General features: G+C 32.1%; 1 protein-coding gene and 3 long non-coding RNA genes across 4 annotated transcripts; 1 reads left to right on the top strand and 3 right to left on the bottom strand.

Moving 5' to 3' along the window:
* Positions 1 to 2,625: 2,625 nt before the first annotated feature.
* On the bottom strand, positions 2,626 to 4,612 carry LOC130499992 (uncharacterized). Its single transcript, XR_008938852.1, has 3 exons — positions 4,320 to 4,612; positions 4,142 to 4,207; positions 2,626 to 3,980 (listed from the first exon to the last, which is right to left on the bottom strand). It is a non-coding gene; the product is annotated as an uncharacterized LOC130499992 (long non-coding RNA).
* Positions 4,613 to 4,812: 200 nt separating this feature from the next.
* LOC108823671 (uncharacterized) lies at positions 4,813 to 6,951 on the top strand. The gene has a single exon (XM_056994670.1). The coding sequence runs from the start codon at positions 5,010 to 5,012 to the stop codon at positions 6,480 to 6,482; it is 1,473 nt and encodes a 490-aa protein (XP_056850650.1). The 5' UTR covers positions 4,813 to 5,009; the 3' UTR covers positions 6,483 to 6,951.
* Positions 6,952 to 7,905: 954 nt separating this feature from the next.
* LOC130499991 (uncharacterized) lies at positions 7,906 to 10,125 on the bottom strand. The gene is made up of 6 exons (XR_008938851.1): positions 9,827 to 10,125; positions 9,538 to 9,703; positions 9,283 to 9,369; positions 9,004 to 9,121; positions 8,813 to 8,901; positions 7,906 to 8,471 (listed from the first exon to the last, which is right to left on the bottom strand). It is a non-coding gene; the product is annotated as an uncharacterized LOC130499991 (long non-coding RNA).
* Positions 10,126 to 13,927: 3,802 nt separating this feature from the next.
* On the bottom strand, positions 13,928 to 14,432 carry LOC108823675 (uncharacterized). The gene is made up of 3 exons (XR_008938853.1): positions 14,376 to 14,432; positions 14,165 to 14,288; positions 13,928 to 14,039 (listed from the first exon to the last, which is right to left on the bottom strand). It is a non-coding gene; the product is annotated as an uncharacterized LOC108823675 (long non-coding RNA).
* Positions 14,433 to 19,921: the final 5,489 nt, after the last annotated feature.

The raw sequence follows: 19,921 nt of genomic DNA, 5'->3' as shown, positions 1-19,921 counted from the left end.
AAAACATGTTTGTCAATTTATCCCTACGAAGTTATGTTGCATGAAGCGTATATGTTGCAAGATGCGCTACACATGTACAAACGTAATCCATAATAAATAAATAAAACATACAACACGATAACTCAAAAAGCATAACTCACTCTCTCAACTACACAAACACATATAATAAAACAAACAAATGTATAACAAATAATTTAAAACAAAACAGACAAACCATTAGAAAGATCTTGAAAAAACCTCTTCTTCTCACGGTTTGTTTCAAGAACTCAACTTCTCTTGGAAAACAAAGCCCAAATCAAAGTATCTCAAACCATGCAACCAAACGTCCAAACGGGTGATCTAACACATAGCTTGCCCCATTAAAAAAAGCCCTTAAAACACCCCCAAACTATAAAACTTCGGACCGAAGCTTAAACAAAAGTCCACCTGAAAATATGATCAAACCAGTAGACACAAATGGAACAAATTAAACTCAAAACAATTGCAGAACCTGATTTATTTGAACCTGATTTATTTGAACCAGTGAGAACAATTAGAACAAATAACTGTTTCCAAGAAAAGAAAAACATAAAGTGGAACAGACGCCAATAGTCAAACCATATCGTTACCAATCAACTGACTATCCATTAGTTATTTACTAGTAGGAGCAACTTATTAAAACAATAGAGGATTTACATTATTAATCAACATATCTCATGCGTCACTCAACATTTTTTCATGACTTTATTTTATGTTTAAATGCAACTATATTTATTTTGATGCAACTATCAGCTATTTATTCTATTTATATTACACTAATCTATGAAAACCACTTATGATATTTCTATTTAACCTAAACAACTACAAAATAAAGTAATACACTAATATCACTAACTAACATCAAATGGATCAAAAAGACTATTCTGAACTCATTAGAGAACAAAACATATGAACCTAACGCGTATCATCAGAATACCACTAGTAGATAATAATAAAAAAATACTCATTATTTGATTACAACAGATTTTTGATTGACATATCTAAATATAAATATTTAAAATACTAAATCATAAATAATAAATAGTTATATTGATATTTGTCAGTTTTGGTGAATATTTAAATGAATATTAAAATTTATTTTAAAAATTATGCAACCATATTCGGTTAGCCAATTTGTGTAGATTAGTCAAAATATATAAAATATACTATTTTTTTGATATTATGCACTTGTGTAGGAATGTTGAATCACTATTTAATATTAACTATTCCTTTTAATGCAATTTATTAAATATGTGTATCATTCTATCCCAAAAAATATTATGCCTCCAATTTATACATGTGAAAAAGATAGAATGATATGTTTAATGCTACTGTTTTTTCTAGATCTTTATAAAATTGACATATAATGATGTTTATGCAGCTATCATCATACATTTTACTTTTATTTTCTGCATTCATGTTGATAAATAGCTATGTTTACTATGTATGTAACACCATTGAAATACTTAGCAATATATATTTTTGTTGATATTTATAAAGTTGATGTATATTGATGTTTTGAAGACAACAATATACTTTTTATTTTTATCGTTTTCATTCATGTTGCTAAATAGTCATCGCTTATCATGTTATTAAACGCCACTAAAATACTTTAAGACATCAATATATGCTTTTGTTGATCTTTATAAAATTGGCATATAATGATGTTCTATGAAAACATCAATGTTTTTAATTTTATTTTCTTTATTCATGTTGCTAAATAGCCAAGCTTACCATTTAGTATTCATCATTTAAATGCTAAAAGACAGTACAATTTTTGTGCTGATCTTTTCAAACGAAGATATTCATCTTGAATGCATACCTTTTCCAGATTCATAATTTATTTTTATTAAAAACATGTCTTTTTCTTTATTTATTACTTTAACTTATATTGAAATAAAGTTAAATAATGAATTAGCTGGCATGAACATTTGTTGTTGACTGCAAGGAGGCTGACCAAAGAGGAAATACCCAGTGCTAAGGATAGTATATCCAAACACTTCTTGAACCAAAACCAAATATATGGAATAGATAGCTCATACAATTTGAAGCTTAAGTAGAGGACAAACAGCACTCCGAACACGAAGAATCTTATAGTGGGCCTATCACATGGTTTGTTGAATGTGTCAAATTGTCATTTGAAACTGCAATCGAGGTGAACACCAATAAGATGAGAAGGGAATTCACCAATAAAGCATGAAGAGCATCAAAAACTGTTTTGTGCCTGAAACAACTTAAAACAATGTTTTGTGTCCGAAACAAATTAAAACAACATCAAGATCTTGTTACTAACAACAAAATATGAGAAAAATAGATTGACAAAATGAGAAAGAAAAATTGTTCACGCTTTTAATAAAAAAAGTAAGACTGGAAAACGCATGCATTGTCAAGACATAAGTTTAGATATTTGATTGCTCTTCCGGTTGTAGTTAACTACTAGTTTCATGCCTCTTACTTGGAACTCAGTCACTAGAACATGTTCTTGATCTTATCCTTCCTCTCACAACCACATCCTTAATAGTCATTCATGTTCCCTTGAACATGTTGCTAAGCATAAGGTTTGGTCTTGGGAAATACTAAAAACCTGAACATGTTTCCAAAATGATGCACCATAGAAAAGGGGTTTGCTTGTGATTGTAGAATTTAAAGATTTAAGAGTGTAACAACTTTATTTTATTACAATGGGACAACTGATATTTGTAAAAATAATAAGAATAAGAATTAATATTACAATATTGAAACAAACGAATAAAGAAGAATTGCAGAGTCGAGATGGTTAATCTCTTTGCTTAAACTTTAAACGTTCCGTAATGCGACGCTTTCATAGCGCTTAGATTCTTAGAATACAACTGCATAAATCTTCTAATATGTGTCATTCCATTAAAAGCGAACAACACTAGGTTTGTTCAGACTAAAAAAAAAAACACAAAAATAAAGAATCAAATATTCAAGTGGGAGAATTATTTTTGCTATAATTGATCGTATATACAAAATGAGAACACACACAACTTGTTTATACCTCCACAAAGTGTAAACGTATAATGTGTATTGATGGAACATTACTTGATAAATTAATTAGGATTAAGGAGAGTAACTTATCCATGACCAAATTAAAGTCACTTTACAAAGACATTTATTTTTCTTTCGAACTATAAATCAAACTGAACAATATATTCGTTGTGGGTTTATATTTTATATTTAAACAATTATAAAATAATATTATGAATAAGATCTATAAAAAATAATCTAATTGACATAATAACCAATTAACAAATTTAAATCTAAATTCAAACTCAAATATTCAAAATGAGACATTTGCTAATTTTTTTATACTTACCCTTAAAATATTACGAGCTTTATAACACACTCATTTTAAACCTCCATTTCTCATTTAGAATTTACTCTTGTTTTGACATGTGATTTCACTAATTTATAGTGCCAAATAATTATTCCGATGAACGTTTTTGTCCAGAAACTTACAGAGAAATAGTTCCAACAGAAAATTGAAGTATTTGGGAGATAGAACCCACTTCAAAATGAAATCCTAAAAAGGGAAAAGATGTGGCTATAAGCCTATAATCACTAATACAAAGATTGTGAAATAAAACTCTCAGGGGCCTAGGTTTCAAATCTCAAATTCTAGTTCCATGATTCAAAATCCATGAGAAATTAAAAAAAAAACGATATAAAAGTAAAGTAGCCTATGAAATCACTTTGTTGTAGAGAATGACACCAGAAGAGGGTATAACGTAGAAATAGCTTAGTACAAGCGAATTGTTTATTATGTTTGCCATCTCTCAGCTTCTCGAAAGCAAAGCAAAGAGATGCGAATCTCGCAATCAATACAGATGTTCGATAGTCACAGACTCACAATACAGCAGCACGCAGGGCCTCCCCGCCCTACTTTCTAAGACGGCCCTGGCAGCACGCAATGAGATGCAGAGATTCCATGGAAACGAAATCTGAAAAATAATGAAAAATATTTCAAAAAACTTTGGTATATTTTTAAAGGGACCCATTTTTAAATTATCGATAAGTATAGTAAACGAAAAATTGAATATTCTTTTTCCATTATTTATGCTGTAAAAGTTGGAACAGAGTGTAATTAGGGTTTGATCTCTACTTCATAACTAACGATCTTGCTCTTTCCAATCTCCACTCTGTTTTGGAGGACACGAAAGCTGCAAAACTAAGAACCAAAGATGTTACATCCTCAGATATTATCGGCCGTTTACCTGACGATGTACTCTTCAGAATCCTCTCACTAATTCCAATAAATGATGCAATGAATACAAGCTTACTCTCTAAACGGTGGAAATCTCTATGGAAGATGATGCCAACGCTTGAGTACCACAAAGAATCTTGTCCCAAGATTGGTTCCCTTGGATTTGAAAAACTTTGTAAGAGGTCGTTGCAATTACATGAAGTTCCTGTTCTCAGAACCCTAACTCCCAAACTAAACCAACAGAGATCTCTGAATCTCCCAAGTAGTTTCCCAAAAACATGTTTCTATTGAAGAAATCATTGCTGTTTAACTGTTGAAGGATCTCGTTTATCGCTGATCTTCTGTACGTGTTCTAGGGCTTTGAATCGACTTGCGCAAGTAAAACTCGAGGATGAAGTGGGCCTAAATTGATGAAGTCCTGGCCCAACTCCAAGTATCCTGCATGCAAACATGAAATTCGGTTATTTCCTTTTGTCAAGTGTCGGTCACTATTTAAAATTAGGAAAGTATATGACGTAAGTCACTAGGGGAAAGGAATATGTGGTCTGTTATAAATAAGGAGGTATGCTTAAGGTTTTGAATCATCCGAAAAAAAAGAGAGACGCGAGCAATACGAGAGATAAAGAGAGAGGTTTAGGTTTGGTTATTATCTTGTGATATTTATTTTGTTTTTGTGAAACATTATTTTTTTAAGAGTGAATAAGAGATAAGTTTTGGTATCAAATTTATTCGAAATCTACATCAAAAGGTAGGTTAAAAACCTAACATGAAGAGTGGGAGAGAAGTTAAGAACGGTGGTGTCGAGGAAGAGAGAGCTGCAAAGCGGAAGAGAGTGATAAACGGAGCTGCGAAAGTAGAGGAGGAGAAGAGAATCGGAGAAGCTCAAGGGGAGCTCGATGACGACGATGTTGATGCCTCCTCTAAGGTTCTTCGGGGGAAACATTCATCACGCCATGTTGAAGTTGGTCGAGATTGCCCTTATCTTGATACCGTCAATCGTCAGGTCTTGGATTTTGATTTCGAGAGGTGTTGCTCGGCCACCATGTTGAATTTGAACGTGTATGCGTGTCTTGTATGCGGGAAGTACTTCCAAGGAAGAAGCCGTAAGTCACCTGCTTATACACACAGCTTGGAATCAGGGCACCACGTTTATATCAACCTTGTCACGGAGAAGGCGTATTGTCTTCCTGATGGTTACGAGATCAACGACCCTTGTTTGGATGACATTCGTCATGTTTTAAACCCAAGGTTTAGTAGAGCACAAGTAGAAGAGTTTGATAGGAATAAGGAGTGGTCTAGGGCTCTTGACGGCTCTCATTATCTTCCGGGGATGGTGGGGTTGAACGACGTACAAAAGAGTACAGAGTTTGTGAACGTTACAATCCAATCGTTGATGAGAGTTACTCCTCTACGTAACTTTTTCCTTATTCCCGACAACTATCAGCATTGCAAGTCTCCTCTTGTTCACCGCTTTGGGGAACTCACTCGAAAGATTTGGCATGCTCGCAACTTCAAAGGACACGTCAGTCCACATGAGTTCGTGCAAGCTGTCATGAAAGGCAAGAAACGATTCAGGATAGGCCAACAGTCAGATCCAGTAGAGTTTATGTCTTGGCTCCTCAACACTTTGCACGTGGATCTTCGAACTTCAAAGGACGCCAGCAGTATTATCCACCAGTGCTTCCAGGGTGAGTTAGAAGAGGTGAGAGAGTATCAAGAAGGTATTGAAAAGAAAGAAATCTCCAGGATGCCTTTCCTGATGCTTGGGCTAGATCTGCCACCGCCTCCTCTTTTCAAAGATGTCATGGAGAAAAACATCATTCCGCAGGTTGCTCTATTCGATCTGTTGAAGAAGTTTGATGGAGAAACGGTGACAGAGGAAAGGCTAGCCAGAATGAGATATCGAGTAACGAAATCTCCTCCCTACTTGATGTTCCATATGGTACGGTTCAAGAAGAACAACTTCTTCAAGGAGAAGAACCCTACCTTGGTTAGCTTCCCAATGAAAGACATGGATCTGAGGGATTGCATACCATCATTGCCTACTACAAAGTATAATTTAATCGCCAACATTGTACATGATTCGAAGCCAGAGGATGGGTATTTCAGAGTGTTTGTGCAGCGCAAGTCGCAAGAACTGTGGTACGAGATGCAGGATCTGCATGTTGCAGAGACGCTTCCACAGATGGTAGAACTATCGGAAGCATACATGCAGATATATGAGCTGCAGGAGGAATAGAGCAGGCAGGAAACAAAGCTTTTACTCCTCGGCGTTTTAAGAGTTAGTTTCCAGGTTTTATTTCTTGAATTGAGGATAGAGAAGAGATTAAACATTTGTTCTTCAATAACTCCTTTAGGTGATAGATAATCTTGAACCTCTTAAATATCCAGGCTAGATGTCATATAATTCGGTATTGAAAGACCCAAGAAAAAACGAATATATGGAACAGCCATTTGAATCATTTTGAGGTTTTCTTTATAAATCTACTTGGGTAAGCGCGGGATTTTGACGTAATTATGTGTTTTGTCGAAATATTTTTTTTTTAGTTTGAAAAGAATAATTATCTATTTTGGTGACAAATTATTTAAATGTGATCTTTTTTATATAACATGTTATGATACCGAGAGCTGAATTAGTTGTTGTTAACCAAATTGCATAATTATACTGTTGTAATTTTTGAAATGATATAATATTTTATTTTTATTAACACGGTGTATTTATTTTTTTTGTTTGAGTTATTTCAGGTAATCTATTATCATATGTTTTTTTTGTATATTTGCTATGTATTTAGGTTTGTCAAAACTTTACAATTATTTTTTAAATCTAAAGTGTTAGAGATGATGATACGATGCCATTTTGCTTTTTTAAGTGTCGATATTTGGGTGCTAGTAATATGTATGTTATTTGTATTTTATTTTATTTATTAGATAGTTAACTCTTTTTAACTATATGTTTGATTATGTATAACTGAGAATTGTGTTTTTTCATCAATTGTCATATTAATTTTCCGAATTTTGAGTTTGGCAAGCACGGATGAAAAAATATTTATGAGATTAGAGACCTTTTCGTTAGTTTGAGCTTATGAAAACATGAGGAATAAGATTTTCTTCTTTTTGTTGTTAAATAATAAAAAATAGCTATATTAATAACCTATAAAAAAAATTTATTGATAGATTAATGTCAAATTTTGTTTGGACTAATATATTTGGTATATAAGATAATAAAATAAAATTTTGGTATTAAATGTAAAAATATAGGCTATTAACTGTTTTATTAATATATTTAAAGATAATAAAATAAAAATTTGGAGTAGTTATAAATTTTAAAAGTTACTCTGTTAAAGAAATACTTTCCATTGGTATGAACTTTTTGTTGCCACATATGCAAAGTGACGTAGCAACTACTCATTTGATGGCATCTTTTTTATGACAAATGTTATTTTTGTTATTTTTTGTTATGCAAGAAAACGATGGTGCAAATATATATCGGTTTGTCATGACAAAATGAAGAAAAAAAATTAAAGCCGGCAGAATAAACATGAATCATATCATAACGATGAGTATGATTAATAAACATGAATCACATCATTACGATGAGTATGATTTCAATTCATTTCTGACATTTCTTTGATTTAGCAAATAAGATAATTTAGCTAAACAAAAGCATAAAAAAAAGATTTTAATTTCTCTGTTTCACATATAAAAAAGAGAGAAGAAGTGTTGTGTTTCATCTCTCTTACTTGGTCCCACACATCCTTCATGTTCATGAGATCATGGAAGTTTGAGATAAAAAAAAAGATACATACAGATAGCAATAGAAGAGGAATAGAGTGATGTTCTCTCCTTTAAGTTTTGTGTCTTCAATTTGTAGTCTTAAACTCAATGCTAGCTGAATCATTTTTTTGGTCTCAGGCTCTCAACAGGATTGGAGCTCACACCGAGACTTCAGCTGCAACAGTTCGGAGTCACCATTTGTTGTGGTTTTGAGTTAAATGGAGCTCAAAGAGTGAAGCTCTCTGCATTTTCATTCAGGATGATGATGATGATGATGATGTTCCGAGCAATAAGGACTCAAGAGGATAAGGCGGGAGGGGCATGTCAGGGAGTGAAGAAACGGACGACCTGTAGCTTAGTGAAGAAGAAGAGCTCATGGAGTGGTCAAATTTGCAGCAGGTTGAAACTTGCAAACCAAAATTGCACAAAATGGTGGCATCGTGATGTGCCCGCCCTGCAAGTGATATTATTATTAGTTTTCTCTTTGTTAAACATGCATTACTGAATACACAGAAAAATTAGCTACCAAGCAAAAATATGAATGAAGGATAGAAAAATAGAGCTTCATATCCAAAAAAAATTCTAACTTATCATTGTTTCATTACGAAATATTATAGTAGGAACATTCTTTTTTTCCTATGTCAAGAGGGCATGTGTATGACCTTGGTGTGGCTTGTGATGGCTTTGATATATGGTGATTGGGTCAGAAACTCATGACAACATCCAGTTATATGTCACACACACAATCAATTCAGTGTTCTAGTTAAGCTTGGTAGAGAAGAATTGATACATTACCAGAAGCTACGGTGCATTTTCATTCCATACGGACAGGGAAAGGGTCACAACATGGAGTTAGATAATCATTTCCTCGCCAGCTTCATACTCTGAAATCCACAAATGAGCAAAAATAAAAGTCAGATCTTAAGAGTTTTTTTTAATCACAGTAGCTAAAAAGTTTCTTAACGGATCTTGATAATGCTCATTACAGGAAGACAGATGAAAGGATAAGGGACTGGATGGCCTTGTGGCTGATCAGTGGTTGGGTTCAAGATTTCCTCGAGCCAGTTCCGGTGCCATGAGCCAGCAACCATCAATGGTGTCGATCTAAAACCAAAGAATGATGTACTTAACAAACTTTTTCATTGGATTTTGCAAGCAAAGAAACAGAGAGGAAATATAAGCCGTTAGAGTTTACGGAAGCCAGAGAGACACCCTAAACAATGCTTTTCAGAAAGATTATCTAGATAAGCAAAGTATATACGTACATATACCCGGAAGACTGATATCAACTTTCTCAGAATATGCAGCACCTTCGTTTCCGGAGCATCATGTATACGCAACATTGCTCCATCCTGAAAATTGAAAGATTTTTCAAATAATTTATTATATGGAGGAGAAACAATGTAAAACAGATAAAGCAGACAGCTATTAGCTTAAAAAAAACGCATGACAGGCGACAACTTTTATAGAGTTGTGAAGCACTCATAACAATTATGATGCATACGGATGGAAAGACTCACTTTGTAACGTCAAACTCATGAATTTTGATGTCGATCGCGTCTTGTGTGTAGGCACAGCCGCAAAGCCAACGATCATCTATCTGCTTTTGAATCCAGTAAGAACGTATCAACCCACATGAGTTCCCCACTGCGCTTCACATTCATGGCCTCTCAGAACCGCAACAATCTAACCTCTCAATGGAACAACACATAGACTTCAAATCAGAAAGTAAAACTTTGGATATATCATTTTCGGAGAAGAGCTGTTTGAACAGATTGAGAGGATGATTTTGAGAGGAGGAAGGCTCACCTATTTATACTGGCAGATACACCGCCTTGCAGAAGAGAAAATCACATTGAAAGCTTGATTGTGGTTGATGTAGTTATGAAGGGATCAAACGCCACGAATCTGTAACTGAGACATTTTTGTAGATGGAAAAGAATCTCAAACGACGCAATCAAAAATCAAGAAACGAATTCATCACATCGACTTCAGCAACACAATCACTCGAACGGCAGAGAAGAAATCATGAGAAAAACCCTTAAATTCGATCTGACGCTGGCAGAGAGGATTACGGTTGTTCATTACTGGACTCGGTTCTCCAGCAAAGCCTTGAGCCCAAAAAAAAAAAACCATATGTCGTTGATTACTTAATGAAACGCAGAGTTTAGAGAGACGTGACACGTGTTGCGCTGAGAATGAGCGATTTGATGACGTGTCTCTCTAAGAAGAGAGTCACGTTCTACTTTATAGTATTAAGATTGATGATTTATTAAAAAAACAAATAATTCTTACTAGGTGGCCGGTTCGCACCCTGGGCGGACATTGTACAGATTCAAATTATACGGGTAGAGCTGGGTCTGCGGATCGACCCACCCGGTCCGTCCCGCCAACCCGCGGGTCACCTAGTTTTTTGACTCATAATTTCAATCCGCATGACCCGCAATGAAAGATTCAAAATACCTGCACCTGCCCCGTCCAAATTTGCAGGTAATTCGCGGGTCCCGCGGGTTAAACACTAAATCTCTCTCTCTCTCTCTCTCTCTCTCTCTCTCTCTCTCTCTCTCTCTCTCTCTCTCTCTCTCTCTCTCTCTCTCTCCCTCTCATCGTAAACCTTTTTTTTTTGAAAAATATAAAAATGTTAACATTCTTTTAATTCACCGATTATTTTTTTAACTACCACAATTTTGATTTATATAGGAATGTTTCCTAGTTTAATATTTTATCATGAATTTTTCTTGGGTGAATTACCAACTGTTTCCTAGTTTGCCAATTAATGTACAACTTTTTTTAAAGATAATAATAAAATAATAATAATTTGTGTTAAGTTTTTTAAAATAAATGAAAAATATTACTAGCTCCCAAAAGATGATTTTTTTTTAACAATTTTAAAACCGTCACAAAAGAGTAAATCATAAACACTAAACACTATACCCTAAACCCTTGGACAAAGCTTAAACAGTTGGGTAAAAATCCAAACACTAAACTCTAAATTCTTGGATATACCCTAAACCTTTGGATAAATCCTAAACACTAAACTGTAAACTCTTGGGTATACCCAATACACAAAATCTCTCTCTCTCTCTCTCTCTCTCTCTCTCTCTCTCTCTCTCTCTCTCTCTCTCTCTCTCTCTCTCTCTCTCTCTCTCCTTCTCTCTCTCTCTCCTTCTCTCTCTTCCCCTCATCGTAAACCTTTTTTTCTGAAAAATATAAAAATGTAATTCTTTTAATTCACTGATTATCTTTTAACTACCACAATTTTGATTTATATGGGAATGTTTCCTAGTTTAATATTTTATCATGAATTTTTCTTGGGTGAATTATCAACTAATCATAGTTTGCCAATTAATGTACAGCTTTTTTTAAAGATAATAAATAAAATAATAATAATTTGTGTTAGGTTTTTAAAATAAATGAAAAATATTAGTAGCTGCCAAAAGATGAATATTTTAAAAAAAATTAAAACCGTCACAAAAGAGTAAATCATAAACATTAAACACTATACCCTAAACCCTTGGACAAAGCTTAAAACCCTTGGGTAAAAATCCAAACACTAAACCCTAAATTCTTGGATATACCCTAAACCCTAAATTCTTGGATATACCCTAAACTCTTGGGTAAATCCTAAACACTAAACTGTAAATCCTTGGGTATACCCAAAACACTAAATCTCTCTCTCTCTCTCTCGCCCCCTCGTCGTAAACCTTTTTTTTTGAAAAATATAAAAATGTAAACATTCTTTTAATTCACCGAATTATCTTTTAACTACCACGATTTTGATTTATATAGGAATGTTTCCTAGTTTAATATTTTATCATGAATTTTTCTTGGGTGAATTACCAAATAATCATAGTTTGCCAAATAATGTACAACTTTTTTAAAGATAATAAATAAAATAATAATAATTTGTGTTAAGTTTTAAAATAAATGAAAATATTAGTAGCTGCCAAAAGATAATTTTTTTTTAACAATTTTAAAACCCTCACAAAAGAGTAAAATCATAAACACTAAACATTATAGCCTCTACCATTGGACAAAACTTAAACCCTTGTGTAAAAATCCAAACACTAAACTCTAAATTCTTGGATATACCCTAAACCCTTGGATAAATCTTAACCACTAAACTGTAAACCCTTGGGTATACCCAAAACACTAAATCTCTCTCTCTCTCTCTCTCTCTCTCTCTCTCTCTCTCTCTCTCTCTCTCTCTCTCACACTCATCGTAAACACTAAACAATATTCCCTAATCCCTTGGACAAAGCTTAAACCCTTGGGTAAAAATCCAAACACTAAACTCTAATTTCTTGGATATACCATAAACCCTAAATCCTAAACACTAAACTGTAAACCCTTGGGTATACCCAAAACACTAAATCTCGCTCTCTCTCTCTCCCCCTTATCGTAAACATTTTTTTTTTGAAAAATATAAAAATGTAAACATTCTTTTAATTCACCGATTATCTTTTAACTACCACAATTTTGATTTATATAGGAATGTTTCTTAGTTTAATATTTTATCATGAATTTTTCTTGGGTGAATTACCAACTAATCATAGTTTGCCAATTAATGTACAGCTTTTTTTAAAGATAATAAATAAAATAATAATATGGTGCAACTTGGTATCATAAATATTTTATTAACTTACCTTACATTTGTTTACTTGGAAGTGAATGTTCTCATATTAATGACACGAAAGTAATATTTATATAATAAATAATGAAACCGTTTAAGGAAATATATTAAATTTGTATTGTCATAAAATTATATACATATGAAATGATGTGAAACTTGCGCAAGTAATCAATATTAGTAAGGTAAGTTAATAAAATTAAGTTCCTAATTAAATACAAATCGTTAAATTGGTTGCGCAATGTAATAAATATGATATCAAGAATGAATAGTTTACTATATTTGTAATAAGGAAACTTATTAATACACGTATTTATTAATATTCTTGCGCAAGTAAGAATTTATGAGGTTAGTAATTAGTGTTACTTTCATATTAGGTTTTCATATTAGGTTGTAGATGATAAAAATAAATTAAAAAAGAAATTCTAAAAATCAACCAATAAGAAGTATATGTGTATAAATTACGACAGGAGGTTTGATATGTAGGGACCCTCTTAGAAATGTGTATAAATTATATGTGCATTTTCATAATTTTTATGCGTATTTTCTTTTGTGATAGACATGAAATTTCATGTAATTATATAAAGTTCAAATTCTAGAGTAAGTTTTGATATAAAAGTCAGTCACACTATCATAAGATTTTATGTTAAGAACCAGTGGTATTATCTCAATTGCCTTGTGTCTTAGCAAACAACAGAAAAATACCTACTACAGCAGAAACAAAAATTGTTGCACAAAAAAGGAAGCACCAAACTAATATTGAAGTTACTTAAAGTTTCAAGTTAATCAATAATAGCACATGAAAATCTAACAATTTCATATTTATTTCATTTCGAAATTAAGGACCCATATAATAATGAGGTGGAATCATACATTTTGCAGAAATTTTAGATTACAACAGCAAAGATATCTTGAGGTTAAAATCATATATCTTACAACAAATTTTATAAATAGATAAAATGCCAGATTTTGATCACACGGACTTTCATCAGTGAAGAACAAAATGACAAAATAAGATTCGGTTCTTTAGGGGGAAGACCAAACTAAACCGGAGGGAATAGAAAAAAAAATCATTTCTGAACCGGTTAAAGAATCACAAATGTGAACCGGATGATGATCCGTCATGGCTGCTCATATCCCAGTTATGTTTCTTCTTGTGCTCCAAATTCTGAAAGCAAGTCAACGGCCTCATCTGATATTAAACATGTGAAAGAAGAAACAGGTTAACAGGTAAACATAATCTAGAAACCTAAATAACAAAAGGACAAACTCAGTAGTACCCCCCATTGTCGTTTGTGACCCATATGATGAAGAATAGACTCGAGCCGTTTAATGATCTCTCTGAAAGTAGGTCGCTTGGCTGGTTTATTTTGCCAGCATTCTTCTATCAACCTATGGGATACAAAAAAAAAAATAGACCGAACCTAACCGGTTATTGACATGAACTTAAACCAATCAACGATGCAAAACTGTCCCTTCTTTTTTGTTTAATGGTGAAGAGAAAGAGTAAGACTAACGTTTTAAGTCCATGAGGGTAAAGCAATTTGATGGAGCTTTGAACAGTGGCTGCTCTTTGCTGGCATAAGCTTCTGAAGCTTCACTGTCTTCCTTTTCAGCAAATGGCATTCGTCCTTCTATCATCTAAAAAAGTTCCAACATTTAAAAGGAATCAACAACATGAACAAAGAAACAGCAAAAACCATAAGGAAAAAAAAGGTTTTAACTTACCTCTTGAACGATCAAAGCAAAGGAGAAAACATCAGCTTTTGTGTCATATTCTTCGCTGCATCGCGGTGAAATCGTCAGAATAGGGTATCTGCATATAAACCAAAAGAAAAGTCAGCTCCGATAAAATATGTATATATAAAAATAGAAGAATGATTATGTTGCTTCATCGCCACTTTGTACTCTATATATAGTCCTTTGATGGTGAAGAGTATTAACGACGCAAATAATATTACTTGCAAGACTTGCGCAAGTAATTGGTTATAATAAGGTATGTAAATTAAATGACGTTTGATTAAAGGAAACATAATAAATTTGTAAAATTAAAAACGAATATGCATATTATATGATGCGAGACTTGCGCAAGTAATCAATATAAATAAGGTATGTTGATAATAATTAGTTTCCTAATTAGATATAAAACATATTTCTCATTAAGACATTTAATGATTAGTCGATATTTATTAAAATTGTTCTGCAAGCTATGATTAATGGTCGACATTTATTACGATTCTTGCGCAAGAAATAATTAGTGCGATTAACAATTAATGTGACTTTCCAAATTTAAAGTTTGAGTAGAAAAATAAATCAAAAAGAAAAAATAGAAAAATCCGACCAATAGAATCGCGAGAATTTTCGTCAGAAGAGCTGTGTGAGCGCCACGTGTCCAATGTACTTCTCTTTTAATATATAGGAGGATATTAATAATTAGCATGATTTCATTTTTTAACATGATTTCATTTCATTATGACTTACAATGATTTTCATGTCCGGAATTGTAATAATTATTATGTTTCATTTTTTACACATATTATGATTTGATTAGATTTCAATAACAATTTTTTTACTATAATAATTATGATCTCGTGATTGGTTAATAATAACATATTATGGTTTTTTTCTAATTTCTTTTCTCATAAATTATAGTTTCTGAGACATTTTAAATTTTTTAAAATTACCAATACTCTAAACATATTATGCTTTTTTTTTAAATTACCAATACTCTAATATATTTGCCTTGTCACTTAAATATGTCATTATTAAGTTACCATAATAGTACCTTTGAAATATATATCGATTAGTTAAGAACGTATATAAATATATTAATTAAATGGTATGTGTTTTTGGCAAGGTTTGGCCGATGGAAAAAAATAATTCAAAAAGAAATTAAAAAAATACCGACCAATAAGATTATAAGAATTAATCCGAGAGTGTCTTGTATGATCGCCACGTAAGCAGAAATCACTAAAGTGACTTCTCTTTTAATGTATAGGGAGATACCCTTCTTTTATAGATACCGGTATGGAACCTAAGCGATACTCATTTTATAAGTAATTATATTATGTTGTAATTTATATTTTATATAAAAAAATATTTTATTTTTGAATTTTTTTTCATTTTACAACGTAGCAAATATGTATTTTACGTTTATTTATAGATAGTATTATAAATGTATATTTTATAGTTTTAAATTACAACTAAAATACAACACATCAATAACAATATATATATATATATATATATATATATATATATATAATTAATTAATTTAGGTATGTTACTCTAAAATTTTAAATTATATCACTTTATAAATAAAAATCTCTTTTTTAAACATAAAAATATTTTAAATAAAAAATATACCGTTTACGTCGTCAGACGATTATATCCCGAAAAAGTATGAATGCCTCATAACCTAATAGGTACGAACACGTCGTAACTTGCAGCCTTTCAGTCACGACCTGTTACACATTTTTGTTCATAATATATTCACATACTTTTAGTCACAACACTTTCTATCCCTAGATCAACACATTTGTACTTGGATCACAGCATATTCGTACCTCTTATATCATGACGGGTTGATATCTCTTAAATCACAACACATTTGTTCTATAAATATTTATAACTTTTTAATCAGTTTTAATATGAAAAGTCGCGTCTCTTAAGTTTTATATGAAAAATTGTATTTGTTTGTATTCTGATGGAATTTCTGTCTTTCTATTTTTATTTTACTTATATATAAATATATATATATATATATATATATATATATATATATATATATATTAATACTTCATAAATATTTTGCAATTTCTTTTGAATAGAGTTCTGTGGTGGCTAGGAATAGTCATACTTGTATATCACCAACACCTTGGTTGACCTTTAACATTCTATCGATGTTGTCTCATTCGCACATTTTCAGTCACGATCCATTCTTATCTTTTCGATCATGATTCGTTGGCACCCTTTTGGTTACGACTCGTTCGCATCCTTTCAGTCACGATCCATTCAGACTCTTTCGGTTACAATCCTTTCACATCCTTTCGGTTACACTCCTTTCACACCCTTTCGGTTACACTCCTTTCACACTCTTTCGATTACGATTTGTTCACACTTTTTTTGTCACGACCCGTTTGCATTTTTACGGTCACAACCCATTCGTAACCTTTTGGGTCATGACCATTTGCACCCTTTAGCCATGACCCGTTTGCATTTTTCGGTCAGAAAACCATTCGCAACCTTTCGGTCACAATCATTTGCAATCTTTCGATCATGATCATATGCACCCTTTCAGTCATAACCCTTTTTTACCCTTTCGGTCACGATCTTGATCTGTTTGCACCCTTTCAGTCAAGATATGTTTCATATCTTTTCGGTTAAGATCCATTTGCACCATTTCATTTATGATTATTCACAGCCTTTCGGTCACGACTCTTTTGCACATTTTCGGTCACAATATATTCACATCCTTTCAGTCACACCATGTTTGTACCCCCTTGAATCATGACACATTTATACCTCTTGGATCATAATACGTTCGTACTTTTTAGATTATGATGTGTTCATATCTCTTAGATCACAAGACTTTGTACCTCTTCATTGATGATACCACATAAATATTTATATTTTTTAATCAGTGTTATATAAAAATTGTGTCTCTTAAGTTCTTATATGAAAAGTTGTTTTAATTAGTACTGAGATGAAAATTTATGTTTTCTTTTATTTTACTCATATATATACACTAATATTTCATAAATATTTGCAGTTATTTTATATCTAAAATTTTGTGTGTTAATATGAAATTTGAATCTCTTAAGTTTATACATGAAAGTTTCATCACTTAAATTTATTTACATGAAATTTTTATTTATTATTTTTGTGATGAAAAGTTGTGTCTTTCACTTTTATTTTGCTCATATCTATTAATTAATATTTTACATAAATATTTATAGTTTTTAATAACTAAAAATAAGTGTGTTATTTCAGAAAATGGAGTCTCCTGAGTTTTTTTATATGAAAAGTTGCATTTATAGTTTTTAAAATAAAAGGTTGCATCTATTGCTATGAATAGACACAGTTCTTAAAACTAATACATTTACAGAAAATGAAAAGATACAACCTTTGAGATTATAATGAATAGTCACATATTTTCAATTTAAAGGTAATTATTTTGAAATATGATACTTATATGAATAGTCACAACTTTTCAATTTAAATTATCACATTTTTTAAAAATTTAATTAGTTATTTTGATGATACATATATGAATAGTCACAAATTTTCGTTTAAATAATATTTTTTTTCAATTTAAATACTAATTAATACACAACTCTAGAATCAAATAATGAAAAAATACATCTTAATGTATAATGAATATACAAATATTTTAACAAGAAATAAAATTCATATAGAAACACACAACTTTTCAACATGGTTTGGGTTGGCTATAACTAATAGATATAAATATAAACAAATAAATTAAAAACTTATAATTTTGAATTATATGTTTTCAAATTCGACATTTTTATCATTTTTTGGATTTCTATTTTAATTTTTTCTTTTGAAATTAAAAAAAAACTATTTAAAATTTTATTTATTTTTATTATTTTTATTTTATTTTTAATATTTTTTTTAAAAGTTCTCGCGCCTTAACTCTCAACTTACCATTTAATAAAAAGATTTGGTTATTTTTTCTTTAAGGCTATTTTGTGAAAAAAACTATAAAAAATAATATCTGAAAAACACTAAAAAGTCATCTTAAAGAATTTCTCTAGTGGAAGCCCCTTTGGTCTAGTGGTTTGACTAAAAGTTCATTAATGCTTCTACACCAAGAGGTCTGGGTTTCGAGTCCCACTGAAGACGGAATTATGCGAATCGTCTGTAACATTTTCATAGTTTGTAATAGCATAATTATTATGCGAATCGTCTGTAACATTTTCATAGTTTGTAATAGCATAATTATCCAGAGTTAAAAAAAAAAATTTCTCTAAACATAAAGCCTTTCTTTTTTATAAAAAGGTTGATGCTATGATTCACAAAGTTTAGTTAGGGTTTTATCTTGCCTTTATAACTCACGATCTTGCTCTTTCCAATCTCTAGTCTAGTCCCATAGTTTTTTTTTCTGGAGGCCATGAAAACTGCAAAACTAAGAACCGAAGATGTTTACATCCTCAGATATTATCAGCCATTTACCTGACGATTTGCTCTTCTCAATCCTCTCATTAATCCCAATAAATGATGCCATGAATACAAGCTTACTCTCTAAACGTTGGAAATCTCTATGGAAGATGATGCCAACGCTAGAGTAGAGTACGATCAAAGTTCTTGTGCCATCGTTGGTTCCCATGGATTTAACAAATTATGTGAGAGGTTGTTACAATTACATGAAGCTCCTGTTCTCAAAACCCTAACTCTCAAACTGAGTCGACACTGGAGCACTCTGGAATTCCTATTTAGTTTCCCAAATACATTCTTCCAAAAACTAGTCGTCCTGAAACTCCAGGAAATTACTCATTATGTTGCTGATTCACCACCACCAACGGTTTGTCTCCAGTCCTTGAAAAGTTTGCACCTCACACGTGTGAGGTTCCTTGGGGGAAAATCTCTCTGCAGACTAATGTCGGCTTGCCCTGTTCTTGAAGATCTTTTCTTGGATAATGTTAGCAGTGGCTTCCACTTTTACCAGCCTGCTTATTTCACCATATCTCGGCCCCTTCTCTACAGAGACTCAAGATCAAAAAAGATAATACTTCTATGGTTCGCAGTCGCAGTAAATATCAGTCTGGATTCAAGATAAATACTCCTTCTTTGAAGTACTTATGTATCAAAGCTTTCACGGGCAGTTTCATCTTCTATGAAGATATGCCTAACTTGGTGGAGGCTCGTCTCGGTGTTGATCGTTATCAAGCTTGTGTGTTTCTCAGATTTCTTACCTTAGTCGAGTTACTTACGATACGTATATGTGCTAAAAAGGTAACTCCCACATTTCGCAAGCCAAATAGGCTGCATGCATAAAATGTTTTGTTTTTCTTTTCGTGATTTTCAATAAGGGTTTTCGCAGTACTACAACTCCTCCATTCATCTAGGCCCTATTTTATTTGGAACACTGTTTAATTTGGTAACACTTTATAATGTTATAACTAGCAGGTCCTGCTTCTTGCGGAGAAAATTTCTCATCGGCTTCTTCATCTAGAGCTACTTATTTTCGGCAAATGTACGCGTAATCTGCTTCTGGTTTTGCTTAAACATGCCCCTAAACTACAATTTCT

The sequence above is a fragment of the Raphanus sativus genome, chromosome 9, assembly GCF_000801105.2.
Source record: "Raphanus sativus cultivar WK10039 chromosome 9, ASM80110v3, whole genome shotgun sequence".
NCBI classification, from domain to species: Eukaryota; Viridiplantae; Streptophyta; class Magnoliopsida; order Brassicales; family Brassicaceae; genus Raphanus; species Raphanus sativus.
Note: the sequence above shows the minus strand (reverse complement) of the source record. Positions and strands in the feature narration are given on the sequence as shown.

What these genes read in the sequence shown, in the direction of transcription:
- LOC108823671 (XM_056994670.1), top strand. Translation starts at nt 5,010, where the DNA reads ATGAAGAGTGGGAGAGAAGTTAAGAACGGTGGTGTCGAGGAAGAGAGA.